The 20,776-nt window shown below is 51.9% G+C and overlaps 2 protein-coding genes across 5 annotated transcripts in view; both read right to left on the bottom strand.

Moving 5' to 3' along the window:
• Positions 1 to 1,657: 1,657 nt before the first annotated feature.
• Positions 1,658 to 20,776, bottom strand: part of EEF2K (eukaryotic elongation factor 2 kinase) — a 52,325-nt gene continuing 33,206 nt past the window's right edge. For 3 of the 4 annotated variants that reach the window (XM_033101217.1, XM_033101219.1, XM_033101220.1), the window contains 12 exons: positions 18,891 to 19,040; positions 18,462 to 18,594; positions 18,130 to 18,257; positions 17,233 to 17,434; positions 16,134 to 16,201; positions 13,154 to 13,222; positions 12,307 to 12,369; positions 10,938 to 11,072; positions 10,594 to 10,782; positions 9,024 to 9,148; positions 6,075 to 6,253; positions 1,658 to 4,861 (listed from right to left, as the gene is read on the bottom strand). In XM_033101217.1, coding sequence (XP_032957108.1) covers positions 4,752 to 4,861; positions 6,075 to 6,253; positions 9,024 to 9,148; positions 10,594 to 10,782; positions 10,938 to 11,072; positions 12,307 to 12,369; positions 13,154 to 13,222; positions 16,134 to 16,201; positions 17,233 to 17,434; positions 18,130 to 18,257; positions 18,462 to 18,594; positions 18,891 to 19,040 — 1,551 coding nt within the window. In that variant the 3' untranslated portion in view covers positions 1,658 to 4,751. The remainder of the gene's footprint in view (positions 4,862 to 6,074; positions 6,254 to 9,023; positions 9,149 to 10,593; positions 10,783 to 10,937; positions 11,073 to 12,306; positions 12,370 to 13,153; positions 13,223 to 16,133; positions 16,202 to 17,232; positions 17,435 to 18,129; positions 18,258 to 18,461; positions 18,595 to 18,890; positions 19,041 to 20,776) is intronic. The other variant, XM_033101218.1, reaches the window with a different exon arrangement.
• On the bottom strand, positions 13,995 to 14,497 carry LOC117019485 (60S ribosomal protein L32-like). Its single transcript, XM_033101221.1, has one exon. It carries the CDS (start codon positions 14,448 to 14,450, stop codon positions 14,043 to 14,045), a length of 408 nt encoding a protein of 135 aa, XP_032957112.1. The 5' UTR covers positions 14,451 to 14,497; the 3' UTR covers positions 13,995 to 14,042.

Here is a 20,776-nt window from a genome sequence, read left to right as displayed (position 1 = left end):
TTTTAGAAGGCCAAGGAGAGATCATTAAAAAGCTACAAAAAAAATAATAATAAAAAGCTACAGAAAAATAATCTTAGGCTGTCCTTAGCTAATTTCTCCACAAAGCAAAAACAAATGGTAACCGTCTCACCGAGGAAGTTGTGCAGGCAAGTTTGCTTGTTTTTACAACTTCTAGACTTTTTTTCTATTTTTCATCTGGTTTTGTTATTGTTCTACTTCAACTTTATTTTCCAACCTTCCCATTGTTACTCATTTTCATAAGGGCACAATTTATAAGAGCTCTTCCGTTGTATTTTTAGCATTCTATCTTGTTCTCTTTTCATGGACGGCCAGATTTTATCTAAGGACATGAATGTTAATTTTTTTTTTTTTTTAAGTTTTCTTCTGTTGGTTGGCTTTGATGTCTTTCGTATGAAATGCTGTGCTTACGTACAGGTAATTGGCTGGCTGTTCAAGTTTCAGAATGGGGTTCTCCTCAGATGTCTGCGGGTGTGGGTGAGGCTTGCTGGCTGAAACCTTTCCTGGAGAGGGGCTCCGGCCAGCCTGTTTCATCATTGGTGGGGGGCACTTTCCGTCTTCTACCTTAGGCTGGTCACATCCCCTAGAGATTTCTCCAACTGCTTGCCTTCTCCCAGGAGGGTCAGTCAGGCTGTCAGTACCTGGGAGGCACAGGGGAAAAAAGGAGGCTGGTGGAGCCTCTGCACCCAACATGGAAATTTCCATGTCACCCTCCTTTCAGTCCAGTAGCCTCTCCCTACTGTGCCTGGTGTCCCAGCTTCTGCAGGGTGACAGAGGCAGCTGGCTGGCTCCACAGGGGAGGTAAGCAGGTCTAGCAGTTTGATGCCGTCTTTCAACTGATCCTAGTTTTAGCCCCTCTTACTCCCCCTTCCAGAGGTTCCTCAGCCTTTTGGGGGTTCTTCAGTGACGACAATCGGGTTTGTCCTCAGATTTCACTACTGCTCACCGAGGATCCAGCCTTCTTGGATCTGCTAATTGAATTACAGTCCGTCCGCTCTCCAGCACCCCAAATTTTGTTGCTGTTGTCACTTCTTCCTCGTTATCCTCTTGGGCTTATGGCATTAAGACAATCTTTTTCTTGTCCCTTCAGTGAGGACTTACGAGCATGGACCTAAATATGTGTGTTCAATTTACCCTCATAGCTATGACAATGTTCCAATTTCTTAAAATGGAAAAACCACTAGTTTGAAACCAAATGACAGTGTCAATAGCCAAGATTTTCTTAAGCTCTGGGTCACAAAGTATCTTGAACATGCATTATCTTCTTTGAAGCCAAAGACAACTCTGTAAACATTATTCTTTCTGTTCCATAGAAAAATCAAGAAAAAAGGTTTTCACCTACTAAAGCAGAGGACCAGCACCCTGGCCAAATCCGGAAGGGCTTTTAAAAAAACTCAGGACTGATCAGAACTGTTAAAAATCAGGAAGACCTTGCATTAGAAAACCAATTTTCAGCAGCTCTTGAAAAATCAGAAAATGGAGCAACACTGGCTACCCCTCCCCCGACCCCCCGCCCGGGGATGTGAATCATAGTTGCTCCTTCCAGATGGAGCCCTCCGGTCCACCTCTGCCTCCAGCCAGCAGCTCCACTCTTATGCGACCAGGAAACATTTGAATTTGAGACCAGGAAACATTTGAATTTGAGACCGCAAAGAAAGAAACCACTTTATTTGGAAACATGAAATAGAACTTAACACATATGCAAAGGTAAATCTGTAACGCAAGTCACTTCTCGGGGTCCCACCTGGTGTCCACCTTGTCTAGATGCCCCAGAGACCGGAAGCATGAGTAACAGACACAAATCCACGCAGAGAAAATGCATGTTTTGTCTCCTTTCCCCACCAGCTGCACATACTTGTGTAAACACTTGTGCATTTGTACATGTCCAGTACTGCAAACAAATGTGTGGGGATGAAAGGAAGTGCAGTCACTAAATAGCAACAAGGGTAGTTAGGCTGGGTGATCATTTCCCAGAGTGCCTCGGGGGAGGGGGAGGAAGGGGAGTATTCTGACACGCTGGGCTTTGGGATTTCTTTCCTTTGGACATCCATAAAGCCTTCTTCTTCTAACCTGGAGCAAAGCTGAAAGGGACATTACAGTCCCGTTGAAATTTTATTTCCAGGATCTTTTGGGTAAGAACAGCTCTCAAAGCCTAGCTCCCGCTGGGCCGGTAGCATCTCTGTGGAAGACCCTACAGCCCAAAACCACGGCTTCTCCACCCGGTGACTGGAGGTCCCAGATGACGCCCCAACTCTGCTTATCTCCTGGACCATCCCCCGTTTCTTGTACTTGAAGACAGTCTCTGATGTCTTCCTAGTTGGGCTGGAATGTCCTGGGTTGTTTTGTTTTGGGCACGTTCAGCATTTGTGGAAAACGATGCCCTAACCAGCTTTAGAAGGCACAAAACTAGGTTTTGAAGGTGGAGGCTGTTCTTCTCAACAGCCTGCAGATCCTTTTACTCTCAGGAAGCATTTGCTTACCTATCTACAGCCAGCCATCCCAGCCCCCTGCTGGCGGGAAGGCCGAGGGGGTGGCTGGGTGACTGCAGCTGCAGGGGGGCTGCCTCCAGCCAAAGCAGACAAGGCATCATTAACGGGGTGGAGGGGCCCGAGCTGCAAAGAGCGGGTGCGGGGACTGGGGCTGCCTCTCCATTTGTCCCCACATTTCCTGAGCACCTGTTCTGTGCCAGGCACTGGGTGTCTGAGCCCTAGAGGCCGGAAAACTGAGGGAGCTCTTACCCAAAGCTGACACAGTAGCTCTCAGTCGAGGATTAGAGCAGGGTTGGAACACTACCACCCAGGCAGGCCACCTGCTTTGGAAATCGAGTTTTACTGGAACACCAGCCGCACTGATGTGACAACAGCAGGCTTAGCAGCTGCAAAGCCCATATGGCCGCACAGCCTAAAACATTTACTATCTGGCCCTTTACAAAAACGTCTGCCAGTTCCTGTGTTAGAGAGAAGCATTGACACATAACTAAGAAATGAGATCGGTGTTCAGGGAACGAAAATTACTGGCATAGTAAAGTCTCAGAGGGAGGCGGCTGGCTGAAGTAAGAACGGTGACAAAAAAGCATGAGTTCTACGAGGCTTGATCACTTTGCAGAGAAAAGTCACAATAAAGTTGCTTCTGACTTACATTGATCATTTGGAATTTAACTATATGTACTGGATCAAAACACATAAACAATAAACTATTACCTGATCTGGGGCAAATGGAAAAAGAATGATCAGCTCCCACTTCTGGAGGAAACTGGTTGTGATGAGTTCACACACGAAAGGAGGGTTAGTCATTTCTAGGCCTTGCTACCGGTTTTTCAAAGGTCGTTTGGACACCAAGGTCTTTTGGACTCCGCTTGAGTTTTCCTTGAGGGCACACTCTGGACTTTGGAACTTAATGTTTACACAGGTTCAAGAGCACTTAACACTAAAGATTTAGTAAGCAGATAAGAATCGTGGTTTGTATGCCACACTCTGCTTACTTATGTTTTGATTTTTAAACAAAGAAAGAGAAGCTGCTTAATCGCTAGCCGTGGAGCAAAGCAGTCTCTTTTCTTTGCTACTTGAACGACCAGCTGAAATCATACTGATATTAAATCTAAATTCCTGTTAAAGGAAACGCTCATTATATACAGTTAGCCATAGCCTGGCCCTGGGGAAACTACTAGAATTAATGAGTGTTTATGGTTCCTGCCCTCTCATTCTCAAACATCTTAAAAAAAAAAATCTCAAGGGGCGGCTGCAAATTACAAGAAAATCAGCCTCGCTGTAAGCAGAACATGCCAAGGACGAGAGCTAGGGAGCAGATGCTACAAAAGAACAGCGATGCTAAGAAAACAGCGAGAAATCCTGGACACGGGGTACGTCTGTCACACTGTGGACGCTGCCACTGGAGTGCAGAGCACACGTCCCCTGGGAGGACAGGCTTCCACGTACCCAGCCACTGTCCTTGCATGTCAGTCTCGAGGGACACTCACGTCCACACCAACTGACGGACGGCACAGAGGTAGTACACGTGTGCACGCAGACACCGCGCCTGTTTTGAAAAGCCCACTGCAGAAAGCGTGCCTACAAGTGGAATTTGGCTGCATTCCGGGAAATCAGTTGCGTTTCGAGAAGGAAATGCAAGTAAAAGGAGAGAAAACCGTCGGAGTGTGGGCCCTGCCTCTTGGCAGAAGGGAGCCTGGGTGTTGTTCCACCTCAGGTTCACAGCCAGTGCCACGCACGCTTCCAGGTGCTCTGGAAGGAAGGCTTTGCATTAAGTCGTGGCAACACATACCCATGGAAGGCTCCCAGGCAGCTCTTCATTCCCCACCTGACTCAGGACACACCAGCTCTGTGGACCCGTGATTTCAATTCCAGCCTGAAAAGGCTGCTGAGCAAAAGCCCGAAGATTTTCCAGCGAAGGCAGAAAAGCACTTTCCTTACACCTCGTGACAAAACAGAACAACAACAACAAAAGAACCTCAGAATGCTATGTTGCTTCATTAGACTGCTTTTTCAATCCCCACACACCCCAATATTCTGCCCTAGGGGGACAGCTGTAGTAGCATCTCTGCTGGTAGCAAAGACATTTTCAAGAGTCAAAAAATGACACACAGAAGTTGATTTACAACATATTAAAAAATACGTCCCCTTCCCCTGCCAAAAAAACCCCTAAATAAGTCAGTCAGGCTTTCCCGCCCCCTCGAGCCCTTTTGCGCGAGACTGGCCGGCAGCGAGTCTCCTGCCCGGTTACTCCTGCATCTGGGCCCAGGCCTCCTCCGCCTTCTGGTAGTACTGGTTGGCCAGCCGGCCCTTCATGGCTTCCATCGCTGCCTCGGCGGCCTGGCTGTACAAGTCGCCTGAAAGACAGCAAAGTGGGGCACAAACAGCTGAACCCCCTGTGGTGTTTGCCACTCTGGTGTCTCACACCCCTCCCCGGAGTGTGAGATCAAACTACTCCCAAAAGGACTCCTATTCTCTCTCCCTCCATATGAGAGCTGGGTGAGGCTCTATGTGGTCAGTGGTCCAAGCCTGGCCAATCAAAGCACCCACCCAGTGGGTGGGTGATTCCATCTGAGCCAATGAGAATCAGGCTGAGGACTTTTGCAGAACTAATTGGGAATTGCAGGAAAGTAGAGGAAATAACGATTTTCAACAGCCTCGTGTCACTTCTGGACAGGTCTGGCCACCAAATGAATTTGTGCAACCCGGACAAAAGTAGTTGGTTTTCAGAGCTTTTCGGAGTTAGAAATTTCAAAAAAGGGATTATAGAGTTGCGTTACTTGGTTAATTTTTTAATATAATCTTAAAAAATAACTTTTTTTTTTAAAGATTGTATCACCCTGTACCTGTGACATCAGTTCACTATGTTTATTATGTAACAGAAAAGAATATGTATTATGCGTGTGTCACCTGATGGATGGATGAACAAAAATGATACATCTGTACAATGGAATATTATTTGGCAATAAAAAGGAATGAAGTACTAACTTGCTACAACATAGATAAACCTTGAAAGTATTATGTTAAGTGAAAGAAGCCAGACACAAAAGGCCACATATCGTATGATTCTATCTGTAGGAAACGTCTAGAAGGTAAACCCACTAAGACAGAAAGTGGGTAGCCAGGATGGAGGGAGAGGGAAGTAAGAAGTCACTGCTAACAGGTACCAGGTTTCTTTTTGGTGGGATGGAAATATTCTGGAATTAGAGAGTGGTGAGGGTTACACAACGTCGTGACTATATAAACACCACTGAACTGTACACTTTAAAATGGTGAATTTTACGTTATGAAAATGTCCGCTCAATTTTTTAAATTGCAAAACACAGAAGGAAAAAAAAACCGAACCCCCGATATACAGCCATTAAAATGAAAATGGTCATCTGCACCCCACTTCCGTGAAGCCCGTCCCGAGCCAGCACCAGATGGGTGTCCAGCGTGGCAGAACAGAGGGCCCCCCCCCAGCACCCAAAGAAGAGACTCAGCCTTCATCTTGCCGTAGCCCCCAGTGGGACAGGAAGGGTGTCCCCGTGGCCAGCCCCCCAGCGCAGGGGCACGCGTGCGCAGCCCTACCTGATCTCTGCGGGTCCTTCGCCAGCCCGCAGCCGCCTGTGAACAGCATCTCGGCCTCCCTGGCGAGCAGCGCGTAGCGGGGCTCGTCTTGCATCCCGTCATACTCACCGCCCTCGTCGCAGTCTGTCGTCTCCAGGGCGGTGCTGTACCAGTGCAGAGCCTCTGGCCAGTCTCGGGACCTGGCCAGGAGATAGTGGAAAAGAGGGAGGTGACCATGGCAACAGGGCAGGAAGGAGGCGGCTTATCAGCAGGAGAAGCCACTCGGAGATCCCAGCGGGGCCACACCTGACCCAGGGCCCGCAGTACCCAATGCCATCACATCTAGGGGCCTCGTGCACATTGTAGATTTGCACAGTTACTGACACAGCAGTCTTTAGCTTTCCCTAACGCAATCGGCATATTACAGCAATTTTCCAACAAAGGGAAGTAGAGCATCTTGAAAGGGGGTGGCATTTTTCCAGTTCGCACAAAATCACCCTATGGCCAGCATGCGCAGTGGCTGGTACCCCAATCGATCTGCCCTGTGACTCGGGCAGCAGGGCTGGTGGGTGGCGGACCCTTCGCGGAGGCCTTCAGGACATCTGAGCTGCCAGCAATCTCGTGCCCCATCGCATGCTCTGCCCGTGCTGGCCAGCTCTGGCTCCCCTTCAGCTTGAAGCCAGGTTTCCCCCGGAGGAATTGGCCTCCCTCTCTGCCTGTGGCCCTCTAGCCTCAGCTCTCTCCTGCTACAGCATGTGGACGGCCCAACCACCCAGGGTAGACACACATGCCACCCAAATCTCAACAACACACAATACAGAGCAAACAGGGCGTCCTGTGTGTTACCGAGCGTGAGTCACTATTTGGAGCACATCAGAAATGAGCAAAGCCAGGCGCAGGTAAGAAGGTCTATGGGTGAAACCTGCCAGGAGCGACAGCTGTCGTGACTTGCTATCCCGTCCTCCAAGGCCCCACCCGACCTGACTCCGCCCTGCTCACTGCCCCCGCCCCACTCCCCGTGCCAGGCTTTCTGTTCCAGAACACGCCAGTTCCTGTCGGCTGCGTGGCCCTTGCACCAGCTGCTCCCTCAGCTTGGAACGGTCTTTCACCAACTGCTTCCATGCCTGGCTCCTCGTCCGTCCAACCCCAGCTTATCCGTCACCTCCTCAGAGCTGCCGTCCCCACACCCCCTGTGTCTCACAACTATCCCAGGCTGGAATTCTCCGGTTTACTCCCTCCCTGTTTATTATGGTTTCCCCACCACAACGGAAGGCCCAGGAAGGCAGGGACCAATAAATATAATAAGTGGCGGGCTGGGCTGGCGTCCAGGAGCAACTCTGACCCCGCTTTATTTTACAAAAAAAAAAAAGGGAACCATCTGAAAATTATCAGTGACACATGACACACCTAACAAGCTAGGGTCTGAACACGTGACGGAAGCCGCCCAGCTAGATCACCTCGCCCTTTCAGCTCTGACCCTCTCCAGTCTCGAAGGGCAGAGCACAACTGCCCCCCAAATATTAAATGGGAAATTGGGGAAAGGGCCCAGTGTCCCCTGCCCGCTCCACCCAACTGCACACCCAGTGGGAGGGTGCCCACCCTTCCTTGGAATCGCCGATGACTCTTCCTTCCCCTGGTAGATGGTAACTTCTGAGGCGGATGACACCCTTTCAGTGCAAATTTGGGCCTACGTGGGACCTGCCTTACCCATAGTCAGCCCTTAAGTAACGCTCCCTGAATGGAAGAGGCTGGCGCAGCTTGGAATGAGGGAGAATAACAAAATGACTACAGCAGCAGCTGTAACAGGAAACTGATAGATTGAACTACATAAACATAAAAAAATCGGCACACCCCCAAACCCAGTAACTATTGGTCACGGAGCAGCCTATGTGCTGTCTCCTACCCACCCCTTCCCAGCTACGGTTTTTATCTCTGGGAAAAAAAAATTTTTAAGCCAACTCATATGCCAAAGAGTTAACAGCCTTAATAACATACAAAAAAATTTTTACAAACCAGCAACAAAGAACTATCGTCTTAGATAAAAAGCAGACAAAGGACAGGAAGAGAAAACACATGAAGCGAATGTTTTTGAAGGACCACAGGTTCTGACATTCAGCGCCAGCTCCAGCACCTCCCGCCCAGGCCACGCTTCCCACTGCACTCACTACGCACCGTACACGCTGGCATTTCACCTGACCATCATACCGTCTTTTGTTTACCTCCCCTCTGTGCCAGCACAGTTCTGAGTCCAGTAAGAAGCGAGCCAGTAGACAGTCCACTGGAGGAGAAGACCTAGCTTTTGGCTCTGACACTTACTAGCTTGGGCAAGTCCCTTCACTTCTCAGAACGACAGTTTAGTCATCTGTACAATGGGACCAAACGTGCCTTCCCCGTCCGTGTCAAAGAGATGTGTCGGTCCGTTCATCCAAACAACTACTGAGCCAGGTGCTGCACGAAGCACTGGGCCCATAGACATACAGACATGGTATTCTTGCTCCCCCTGAAACAGAATCCCCAACGTGACAGTGTGGTCCCAACAGAAGGGAGCTGTACCGCCACACAGCAGGTACCCGACAAAATGTTACACGATACGTAACACAGACAGGTCACGTATCCAGATGCTTTAGACCCTGAGAGCTTGATAAGGCAGAGCCACGGTCTTGACTTTCCTTCTAGACCCAATGACAGAGACCTTGACCCTGAGAGGAGGGTCAGGGTCCAGCCCTGGAGGTTTATCCCATGAACGTGCACAGCCTGTGCCCTCCCAGAAAGCCACAGGCTCCTGACGACAGCAGGGGGCAGCCGACAACCACGAAGTAGGATGCAGGTTCTAGAAACTGAGGCCAGGGAGGTAAAATTACTCAGGGCAGCCGAGCCTGGAACCCAGGTCTGTGCTGATGATACTGGAGGGGATGCTCCCACCTGTAGCCCAGGGTCCCACCAGCGCCACCTGAGTGATGCCCACGGTACCTGTCGGGGCTGAGGTTCTGGCTGGTGTCAAAAGCTCGTGCCACCAGGATCATGGACTGTCTGTCGCCAGCTTCAGCTGCCTTCAGTAAGTAATCGAATCCTTTGGTTTTATTTTCTTCTGTCTCCTGTCAATTCCAACCAGAGACGGGGAGAGAAAAGGGAGTGAGGCTTGCACGGGAGAGGCCGCCAGGGTCTCACTAACCAATCATCTCCCTGTTTCTTGAATTGTTTGGAGAGCTCCAGGCTGGGGCGGCTGTAGAAGTGCACATGGTGAGAAAGATAACGGGGCTAGTGCTTGTGGCAAAGAGCTCCTTGGGGGTTCCCATCAGGAGGGAGAAAGGGACGCTTGGCTCACCCTGCTCTCCCCCTTCCGTCTGCTCTGATTCCTTCCTGCCTCCAACAGGATTCTCTGCTTCCATTCTTTTTATTGAGCTATAATTCACACACCATACAATTCACCCCTTTAAAGAACACCACTCTATAGCTTTTAGTATATTCACAGAATGTACAACTATCAGCGTAATCAAGTTCAGAATATTTTCGTTAAGTCAAAAAGAACCCAAACGCTGTACCCCTAACTGTCACCTCCCAGTCGCTCCATGCCACCCAGTCCTGGGAAACCACCAACCTACTCTGGACCTTTTACATAAATGTCCTCATACAATATGGGACTGGCTTCTTTCACTTAGCACCCAGTTTTCAAGGTTCCTTTATGTCACGGCAGGGACCAGTGCTTCCTTCTTTTTGAACGGCCAAACACCATTCTATTGTATGGATATTTCACATTCTGCTTATCTGTTCACCAGTCATTGCTGATGGACGTTTGGGTCGTTTCTACTTCTGGGCTATTATGCAAGCTGCTGCTGTGAGCACTGGTGGGCAGGTTTCTGCGTGGATGCTTTGACTTTTGCGGGTGTCTCCCTGGGAGTGGAACTGCTGAGTCACAGGTAGCTCTGCATTTAGCCTTTGGAGGAGTTGTCCCGCTCTTTCCCACTGTGGCTGCACCACTGTACACCCAGCCAGCTTCCGTTCCGCTCCCCCGAAGACCCATCCCACAGCAACAGCCAGAGACACGCCTTTACAGCCCACGTCAGCAGCCATCACTCTCTCAAAGGTGCCCCAAGACTTCCTACCTTACTCGGAGGCAAACGCAAAGCCCTCATGTCAGCCTAGAGGGTCCCTCTCAACCTTCAGGCTTCAAGCAATGCAGCAGGGACTAACTACCCTGTCTGCCTTCTAGCCCGCTGCGTGCAGGGGCTCTATTCTTTCCACTAGGGGCGCTGCAAGAACCAACTATCAGGAAGCCTGCGCTGACCCTTGGTTGGGGACCCCAATCAGGGCCCTTCCTCATTTGTTTCCACCAGTACCTTCTGCTTCTCCCATCACACCAGGTCGTACTGCCTGGAAATGTGACTGTCACTTTCCAGCCATTCCCAAGGGCGCAGACCGAGTCTACCAGTTTCAACCAACTGACAAGAGCCTGGCCCCACACTGATGCCCAGGAAATGTCTGTGGCGTGCACACGCCGCCAGGATGGGGAGCACGGCGGGCTGGGGGAGGCCCCTCTCACCTTCACAGAGACGTCAGCCAGGATGTGGTGGGGCAGCTGCGAGTACATGCGTCCCAGGCCCACGATGGCCTCCAGCTCACCCAGGTCGGCGGCGAGCTCCAGGTGGAAGACAGCTGATTCGCGGTCCCAATCGTCGTCCTTCTTGCAGAAGCGCCCGCCCTCGTGGTAACGCACCATGGCCAGATGGACCTGCCACACAGAGCTGGGTGTTGGCCCATGGTCTGGGAGGCCGCAGCCGCACCCCAAGGCCCCCAGCCAGCCTGCGGGAGGAAGCGATTAGCGGAGAGGCGAGAGCTGGGGGTCTGGGGTCGTGCAGAGGGCTCTGAAACGGGCGTCTGCGATACCTTCCCCAAAATGGACTTCCCGATTTTCTTTTCAAGGTCCAGAGCATTAAGCCTTTCCAATTCCAGGGCCACGGCCGAAGGCCTCGGCAAGTGGAGGCGGGAGGAGTTGAGGAGATTCCACTTCTCCACACAGACCTGAAGGGAGAGAGCCGGAGAAGCCAGGGGCTGGGGACGGACGTGCTGCACCACTGTCAGCCTGGCTGGCAAGGCGGGGAGCGGACCCTTACGGTGTCAAGTGTTCTTGCACAAACACGGCACAATCCATTTCTAGTCACTCAAATTCTGTCCGCTTGTGGGCGGAGGGACAGCAACAGGACACAAAGGCCAGCAGAACGGAGCATAGCAGTTCAAAGAAGCATTTCCCCTCGTTTATCAACCTGGGTGGGGTTGGGCAGGTTGGACCCTAAGCCCCCCTGGCCAGAGCCCCACACAAGGCACCGGAAGAGTCTGACTTCAGACTCTGCAGCAAATCCACCTGCTTTCCTCTGGGCCTCAACTGGGTGCTTCTGGGAATGTCTCCCAGCTAAAGACAAGACACCCTGTCAAGGTTCTCGCGGGACAGAACCAGGCAGCTGGGTGTGCGCTGAACACCCCACAATGCACAGCACAGCCCCACAACAAAGAACGCCCCAGGCAGAATGAACCCAGCCCCACGCCATGCTGAGGCCTGATGGAGAAACACTGCCCGGGGAACAGTCTGTCCTAGAGGGAGGAGTCACGCCCGCTGCAGTGATCGGGGAGGCTCCTGGAGGAGGTGGCCCCTGGGTCCAGCTTGGGAGCGCAGGCGGGCTTTGAGGAGACAGAACCGCAGCGGGAGGAAGGGCCTCGCAGGTGGGAGAGAGACTTGCCTTCGCAAGGGCTGGAAGGTGAGAGGTTGAAGTGTGTTTCAGAGTCAGCTAGAGAAGAGCATAGCGTTCCTGAGGGAGGACTGGTCTTTCCCACACCTGCCTGAAGATACTGACCACCGGGGATCCTGTTAGAAACACTAGCCAGGTAAGCTGTGGAGGGTTGCTGAAGCCCGTTTTCTCATACGTAAAATGGGGATGAATAACACCGGCCTGTCTCATCGGGTGGCTGCAAGAAGTAAAGGAACACTGCAAGGTGTTCACGTGGGCACGGCTTTCGCGCGTGTGCTGTGGCTGCTGTGACCTCCCCTCCAGGACGGGCCATCCTGGTCATCTCTGATCCTCCCCACCCAGGGCAGGGGCGCTACAAGTATTTGCCAAGGGGACTGGCTCCTTTGCAAAACCTTCCTTTAGGAGATGTGTGAGGCGCCCGGGCAGGCTGCAGTGATGTGAGGGAGGGGACAGAAGCAGAGCCTGGAAACGGCAAGCACACAGCCATGACAGGGTTCCTTGGGGAGCATTACCCGTCCGCAGCTGCCCAGGCTGTCTTCGTCCGATTCGTACGTGTGGTTACCATTCGAGTGGCCCTGATGGAGGCAGAGAATAGAGTGATCCAAACAGCAGCCTTTCCTCCTGGGAAACTGGACCACCCCTCCAGGGAACCCTCCTCCTAGGGAACAGGGCTGATCACCCCTGATCCCGGGGAAGCTGGAACACTGCCTGCCAAGCAGAGAGGACGCTGGGTAACAGGCAGGACTGATGTGCTAGTGCGGCCACAGCCTTCCTCTCACTGTCCCTGTGTGCACAGGAGCGGACTCAGAGGCACAGGATCCCAGAAAACTGGGCCCCGATCCTTCCTCCAGCCAAAGCCCTCGTTACGTCTTCACCTGCAGTAACAAAGCTGAGAGCAGAAGGCTCCCAGCAAGACAAGAGCCTGCTGCTCAGATGCAGGTACACAGCTAAACGTCTAAATGGGTGACACTGCCTGAGGCCACCCTCACCAGGACACTCCTGGGACGTGCCTCAGAAACGTTCCTTCAGGTTTGAAGCCTCCCTCCCCACGCCTTGGATCTGGGCCCTCCCACCTGGACCAGTTCCATTCAGCCTGTTAACCAGCATCCTCTCTGTTTAGCAACCAGAGATCCAGCTTCTCTTTCAACCGTGCGTCTAATCCCCCATACTTGTCCCCCTGACTGAACTTACTGGTCCCCATTCCCGTTTTACCTTCTGCCCTGCATTTGTCATTACCTGAAATGATCTCTATTAATTGAGTCGTTACGCTGTCACGACTCACTTCATCCCAGCCACCCCCATCTTCCCCGACAATGAGGCAACAGAAAACTCTGGTGTCACTTCCTAGGGGTTCCTTACGTGTTCTCGGGGCTCTGGGTCATCCAGCTCACCCCGCTTCTCACTGGGGTATCCGCTGTCCCCACTGTCCTGTGGAGAGAAGATGACCCTAGGGTCTCAGTGGCCCCTGAATACCTAGTGGTGATAATTTCCCGACACCCCAGACATGTGCTTTCTCTCCTTTGTCCCATCATCTCACCTAACATTCTCTTCCTCCTGCCCTTGCTGGTTTGGTGACAAGGGAGCAGTAAAAAGTAATGGCCAAGAGCTTGGACTCTGAGGCCAGACCTCCTGGGCTCAAATCCGAGCTCTGTGACTGGCCAGCTGTGACCCCGGGCAGCCGCTTACCCTCTGAGCTCTCATTTCCTTCATTCTGGGGGTTCATTACAGCACCAATACCAAAGGGCTGTGAGGGGGAAATGAGGTGTTACACTCCGAGAGTGTGGGTCACAGTCCCACTATTGGTAACAGTGGCTCACCCATTTCACAGGCAGGAAAACAAAGGCGGGCTTAAGCGGGGTGAGCCAGGGACAAAAATGTAGCACTGGGAACGATATTTACTACCAGGAAGCCCTTTGCCCACACTGCACAGGTCACCTGGGCCTATTTCTTGTTCTAGATCTGAGTTCTGTTCAGAAAAGGAATCTTGTATTAGTTTAGAATCTGTAACTTCAGTCATTTGTCTACCAAGGTTGAGTTCTGACCATATCTGCATCACGATTCAGCTAACAGTTTCATTTTTTTTCCTTCTTTATTCTACGAAGAAGTGTATCAAGCACACAAATAGAACTGAGAATACTAAGGTGAACTCCTGTGTACCCATCCGCCAGCTTTCTCAACTCTTTTTTTTTTTTTTTTTTGATGGAAGAATTTTATGGTTTTATTAAAACACAGTTTGCACACAAGCTGTCTATTCATTTTCTTCACTGCGCAGCCGGGCATTGGGATTGGTGACTCTGATGGCCAGCTGGGCTGCTCTTTGCACAATGGCTTTGCGGTTCTTTGAGGAGACGTTGTGAGCAATCTCAGCACAGTAAGAGTTTTTGCTCATCAGCAGCACTTCAAGCTCCTTGACGTTGTGGACCAGGAACTTCCGAAAGCCACTGGGCAGCATGTGCTTTGTTTTCTTGTTACTCCCATAACCAATGTTGGGCATCAAGATCTGGCCCTTGAATCTTCTGCGCACCCTGTTGTCAATGCCTCTGGGTTTCCGCCAGTTACGCTTAATTTTGACATATCGGTCTGACTGGTGCCGGATAAACTTCTTGGTCCTCTTTTTGACGATTTTGGGCTTCACGAGTGGTCTGAGGGCAGCCATGATACCGGGTAAAAGATGAACGCCACCTCCGTAGGCAGCGCAGAGGAAGAGAGCTCAACTCTTAACATTAGGCCTTAGTCACTTTAGTTCTTTTATTTTTAAGATGAACTAAAATATTACTGTTAAAATTTAGACCTCTTGTGCAGCCCTCCCAGCCCATTCACGGCCCCTTCAGATAAAACCTCTGTCATGAATTCATACTTCTCACTTATTATTTTTCTTTAGGTAAGCCATTTTATTTTACTTAAGCAACTATATTTTTAAAAGAAGCTTGGTATCAATAGCATAAATGTGACACCTGGTCACTGCCCTAGACAGACAGGGGAGCCTTGCAAACTTGGACAATGGAGCCCTTGGCCCAGGAGCCGTGGATTCTTAAAGAGGCCCCGCCCTTGTTTCTAGAAGGCTCCAGCCTGCCCTCCTACCCTTCCCCAGGCCGTCGCTCTCCAGGCAGTCCCTTTCCTGCACCCACCCACTGCCCGTCCCCACTCTGGAACTGAGCAACAGAAAACCTTGCACAAACCCCAGCAGCTCTGGGACCCTGGGCGAGGTAGCCAACCTCTTTATACCTCAGTCTCCCAATCTGAGATATGGGGGGGCTATCCACTCTGAGGTGGGGAATGGAAGCAAAGGAGAGCTGTACAGGGGGTGGGTTTGAGGCCAGATGGCCTGCGTTTCAATCCTGGCTCCATCACTGAGTGACCAGGAGCAAGTAGCTTAACCTCTCTGTGCCTCAGTGCCCTCGTGTCTCAACCAGGGATAATGAGAGTCCTGCCCCGGCCCGGCCGTGGCTAATATTGGGGGCAGGGAGCAGGTGGCTGATGGACAAATGGGAGACAGACTTTCCACCGTGCTACTCTTTCGTACCTTTTCCTCTTCAGCCATGACAATGGATGACCTATTCTGAAATTCCAAAATGTATGCTGATTCTAGAATAAAATTTACTATGAAAATAAACTGAAAAATAATATTGACCTCATAGGCTGTTGTGAGGATTCCCTGAGAGCACCTATCAAGCCCTTAGCCGTTGTCTGCCCAGTGACGACGCCACCCACGTCAGCTGGTCTTATTTTCTTCCACTCAACAATTCTGAAAAGCAGTCAAAAGTGAACTTGAACCTCTGGAGCCATCTGGGAGCGCAGTTTCAAGTACCCTTGTGGTCTGCGCAAGTGTGAGATTTCTGCAGAATCTGTTTGAAAACTTCCTGTCAATTTTTCATTTGATTCCATGAGAGGTTCACCTGAACGCAAGTTGCATGCCTCCAGTTTCTCACCACTGAGTCCCCCAGAGGCGGCAGGGAGCTGTCCTGCTTCTCTGACCTGGGAGCATCACATCCAGATGTGCGAGTGACACATCTGGAACCCAGCAGTTGTCTCCCTGAGACAACTGTCCACACAGACATGGCCAAACCAGCCCAGGGCTGAGCCCAGCAGGTGGCAGGTTGCACTGCTGCTGATCTGGTTCTCTCTTCTGTGACCCTCTCTGGGGACCGGAGAGGACACCGCTGCCTTGGGCAGAAGGCTGAGATTCATCTGCTCACTCCCCACCCCCAGTCCCCACGACCCCCTGGCGGTGCCCAGGGCAGACCCTTGCTGCCCACCTGCTCATCTGGGCATTCCCCCTCAGTTCCCGCTGGGCAAGTCCACTCGTCCCAGGCCTGCCCCACTGTCCGTCTCTACTCACCCGGGGGTTGTCCAGGGGGTCGTGATCTCGGGGAGGCATGGGATCGAGGTCGCTGAACACGGGCCAATCTGGGCAAGGAGGAAACGGGGATGACGTGCTGGCTCCACGATGGGGACAGGTCACGAGACCAGCCTACGGCCCAGAGCTCCCTGCACCTGCCACCAAGCTTTTACATTTTTAAAGAAAAGTGCAAAAAAGGGAGAAGAATGTTATCAGCACCTGGGGGTCTACAGAATTTCCTCCAGAACTTTCTCCGCATCTGCCACTGGCCAGCGTGGGGCCCTGAGTAAGTGGTTTACCCTCTGTGCCAGTTCATGGCTGTCCTAATGCAAATATGTGTGTGCCATGTGTTTGTGAACACGTGTGCCTGGCCCACGGTCGGCCCTCATGGGGTGCAGTTGTGAAGGAGGAAAAGCCATTTGTACATTTGGGGACCAGTGAAGAGCTACAAGTGGGGCGGGGTTCAGATAGCTTAAAAATCAACCATTTCCTGGTGGTTCCCAGTCTCTGTCTCCTGCCTCGAGCTCCCACGAGCCAAATGTGGCTTATCTCCTGTTTTTAAGATTTTTTTTTATACTTTTAAATGGTTGGGAAAAAAAAATCAATAGTATTTGTGAGAGGTGAAAACGATGTGAAATTGAAAATTCAATGTCCACACACGGAGCTGTACTGGAACACGGCCACACGTGCTTGTATAAGCACTGCCCATGGCGGTACTCAGGCTGGAAATGCAGATGCTACTACTCCCTAAAGATACGACTGGTCTTTATTTGTCAGCATCTTATTTAGAATGTCTGCACCATATATTAATATTTCTAAGTGAGGTCTGAATAGTTTTCTTTTTCGCTGCTTTGTCAAGTTTTGCTAGTTCCATAAAACACCCTGGAAATGTTTATTGCTTTCTACAACAGGGGTTGTCTTGTTCATCCTGCATCTTGAACATTTAATAACGGAACTCACCCATAAAACCCTCTGGGTCACGCATCTTTTTGGATAGCATGTCTGATTTCCTAACATTAAGTGAAACCCAGTTTAGCAGTGCTCTGCCTGGCTCCTGTCCCCTCCAATCACAAGGACCAGGGACCAAACCATCACTCACGGAGGTGGTCCAGTTTCTGGCTGTGTGGTGTGGCTGAAGACGGAGAGGAAGGGAGAGAGTCGAAAGTCACGTCGCTCACGTTGTCATCTCCCGAGTTCTCTGAGAGGCGGAGCGGCAGGGGCGGCCGGCTCCCAGAGAGGGTCCTCACGCGGGGGCTCCCACACTTTTCCTCTGTCCCCCTCAAGACGGTCTTGGCTGATTGCTGGAGAAGTAACGGGGACACTCATGTCACATAGGTACCCTAGGGGGAATGGAGGACTCTTCCTGTTGTTGCCTCTTTTTCCCTTGAACCCTGAGGCCCTACGGGTCTTATCCGTGCCGCTCAGGGACTGGTGGAAAATCTAAAAATAATCAGTGGGGGATTAACCCGCAGGCCTCTGAGAAGGGCCATCTGGCCAGCCCTCCTCAAAGTGCCGACCACATTGACCGCCCCGAGCTGGGGAATGCATGTCACTACATGGCCAGGACCCCAAGCTGGTCTTTGCCGATATTCTGTGACGTCTGGTCCATGTGTGTGTGGTTTGGGGGGGGGGCATGTCCTGGACACAGCGAGGTGCCCGGAGAGACAGGTCCAGGTCTAGTCCAGCCATTTGTCGACACAGCACACACAGACACATGCAAACACACACACACACCACACACCTCTCTTCCCTTCTCTACGCATCTGGTCTCCTCACTCTGGGCAGAAGGGGGCCCCAGTCAAGCAGACCCCAGGTACTCCGGGTATCGGTGGGGCACTTGGGAAAGATCTGTGCACAAATTTGGGGGAGGGGGGTGTGGGGCATGGATAGGGCTGAGGTCCTCCCGCCCTTGTGCTCTGCAGTGAAGCGTGCAGGCCTGGGCCGCCCTCGCACAGAGGCACGGGAGGGACCTGGCTGGCTCACACTGGACACCCACCAGCAGCTTGGTGTTCTGATTCACTGTGTCTTGCTCTCTTGGCGAGAGGTCGAAGGGCGCGAGGCCCATGCTCTCGCAAATCTGGTTGCAGGCATGGGAGTGGAAGAAGAGCGCCATCCCCCGGACACCTGTGGGCAGAGAAGAAGTGTCAAGAGCGTGGTTTTGCTTTGTGACAGGGTTGGGCTGGGGTCAGAGGTCCTAGGCCCCCCTCTCCAGTCTTGGTTTGGCCCACACGCCGCCTGGGCCTGTTTTTCGCAGGTGTACAAAGAGCTGTGAGATTTGAGGGAGGGGCGTGTGCTCCCCATGGAAACGGGCTGACGCTCCCCACCTACCTAGGTTGCCATCTCCAAAGTCGGTGCCTTTCTCCGTGTGGATCTGCGGGTCGGTGTAGAGGTCACCCACACCCTGGATGTCCACCACAATTAGCTGATGGCCGGAGCGCTCAAACGTGAAGTGGCTGAAAGCCTGGGGTGGGGTCAGGAAGAAAAAAGGACCACAAGAGACCAGGCTGTGGGCACACTGACCGGCTGCTGCTTTGAGAGAGTGGGACACCCTAGCTCTGCCCACGGTGGTTTGTTTAGAGGAAAAGACAAACGAAGGAGCCCTGTTTAATTCGGTAGGGACCTCAGGTCGCTGACAGCGCTGGCACGGGGTGACGGGAGTCCTGTTACAGAATCTCCTTTGGGATGCTCCACAGGGCTTGAGGGCCCTCTGGGGGCGAGACCCCACCCCACAGGGACCGTCCGCTCCAGGGGCCTCACCTGTGGCGTCAGGCGCACGTTGTCGTCACGGACGAAGCCTGAGTTGGAGTTGTACTTGATGTACTTGCCCTCGATATAATGCTCCAGGTGGAAGAGGGGCTTGCCCGGCCTCTCCTTCAGCTCCACGACACACATCTGCATGATGTCCACCTGGTGGGAGGTGGGGCGCATCAGGTGCGGGTGCCCAGGTGGCAGCCTCCTCTGAGCGGCCAGAGCACAGGGATTGAGAGGAGCCAGCCAGCTGGGATCCCGATCTTACCAACTCCCTCCCAGAGGCAGAAACTGCTGACTGTCCCCAGAATCCATTGTCCCCTTTTCCTTTGAGAATGTCAACTCCTTGGGGTGGCCGGTTAGCTCAGCTGGTTAGAGCATGGTACTGGTAGCACCAAGGTTGCCTGTTGGATCCCCGCATGGACCACTGTGAGGATGTAAACTCCTGCTATGGCCTGAATGTGTCCCCTCTCAAATTCATATGTTGAAATCCCAACCCTAAAGAGTGATGGGGTTAGGAGGTGGGCCCTTTGGGAGGTGATTAGGTCACAAAGGTGGAACACTTATGAACGGGGTTAGTGCCCTCATTAAAGGGACCCTACCGAGCTCCCTTGCTCCTTCCACCATGAGGACACAGGGAGAAGGTGCTGGCTATGAACCAGGAAGTGGGTCCTCAGCACAACACGACCATGCTGGTGCCTTGCTCTTGGGCTTCCCAGCCCAAAACTGTTTGGAGCCCAAAAAATTGCTCCAAAACTGTGAGCAATAAATTTCTGTTGTTCGTAAGTTACCCAGTCCATGGTATTTTATTATAACAGTCCAAACAGACTAACACAACCCACGTCTCTGAATTTTAACAAGATGCACAGCCATCCAGTAGGGATGACACTGCTCAGCTTCCCTTGCAGCTAGGTGTGGTCATGTGACCCAACCCAGCCAATGAAATGCAAGTAACAGTGATGATGCAATTCCAGCCGGCTCCCCTCTCTCTGGTCCTTTCCTAAGGCTTTAAGATGGACATCTGCCAGTTAGCCAGAACAGATCATGTGGTCCAGGGCAACCCCAGGGGGATGGCAGAGCAACAAGACAGAAGGAACCAGTCCTCTGGATGACTTGAGGCAACGCACCAGCCCACCAAGCCCCCCACAATTGTGGGAGTTTTAGATGAGAGAGAAACCATTTCATCTCAGCACACATTTATGGGTCTGTCTGCTAAACAACTTAGCCTGGGCCTTACACTAATACTGTGAGTCTGGGCAAGTTATTTTATCTCTCTTGTCTCAGTTTCTTCACCTATGGAATGGGGATCTCAGAGTTGGCATGAGGATGAAATCTGTTGGTGCACGAAAGACTCTGTCAACATTTGCTGATGTCATTATTATCAGCAGATATAATTCCAGAGTACTACATACCAAACTGTAAAAGTGGTTCTCTCCCCGCAACGGGGGATCATAAGGAACTGAGACATTCCTTGCCGAATTTTGCACCAAGTTTATGTTTAATTTTGTACACAGAAAAAAATGTGTAAGTACTGTGTGTGGTTTGTAAAATGGGGTAGGGAGGAGGCAAGACTCTACCTTGTGCTGTTACAGAAGAACCCACCACAGCACCATGTTCCCCTTGATGCCACCACCACAGGAGCCAGGTCTGGGTTTCCCAAAGAAAGGACCACCCAGGGAGCTGCTTGGCTGAGTCGCTGGGCAGGTGGACAACAGCTGAGAGGCCAATGGGGCCCAGAGCTGGGGGCCGAGAACTGTCCCAGACTCGGCCTCAGTCCTGAGAACCATCAGCCCAAGGGCCGGCTCCCTCCCTACAGGGAAGCCTGCCGCCGGGCCACTTGCTCACTCAGAGGCAGTGGCAGGGGTGCAGGTACAAGGGGACACCCAGCTCCTCCT

This window comes from Rhinolophus ferrumequinum, assembly GCF_004115265.2.
Source record: "Rhinolophus ferrumequinum isolate MPI-CBG mRhiFer1 chromosome 15 unlocalized genomic scaffold, mRhiFer1_v1.p scaffold_54_arrow_ctg1_1, whole genome shotgun sequence".
Lineage (NCBI taxonomy): Eukaryota > Metazoa > Chordata > Mammalia > Chiroptera > Rhinolophidae > Rhinolophus > Rhinolophus ferrumequinum.
Note: the sequence above shows the minus strand (reverse complement) of the source record. Positions and strands in the feature narration are given on the sequence as shown.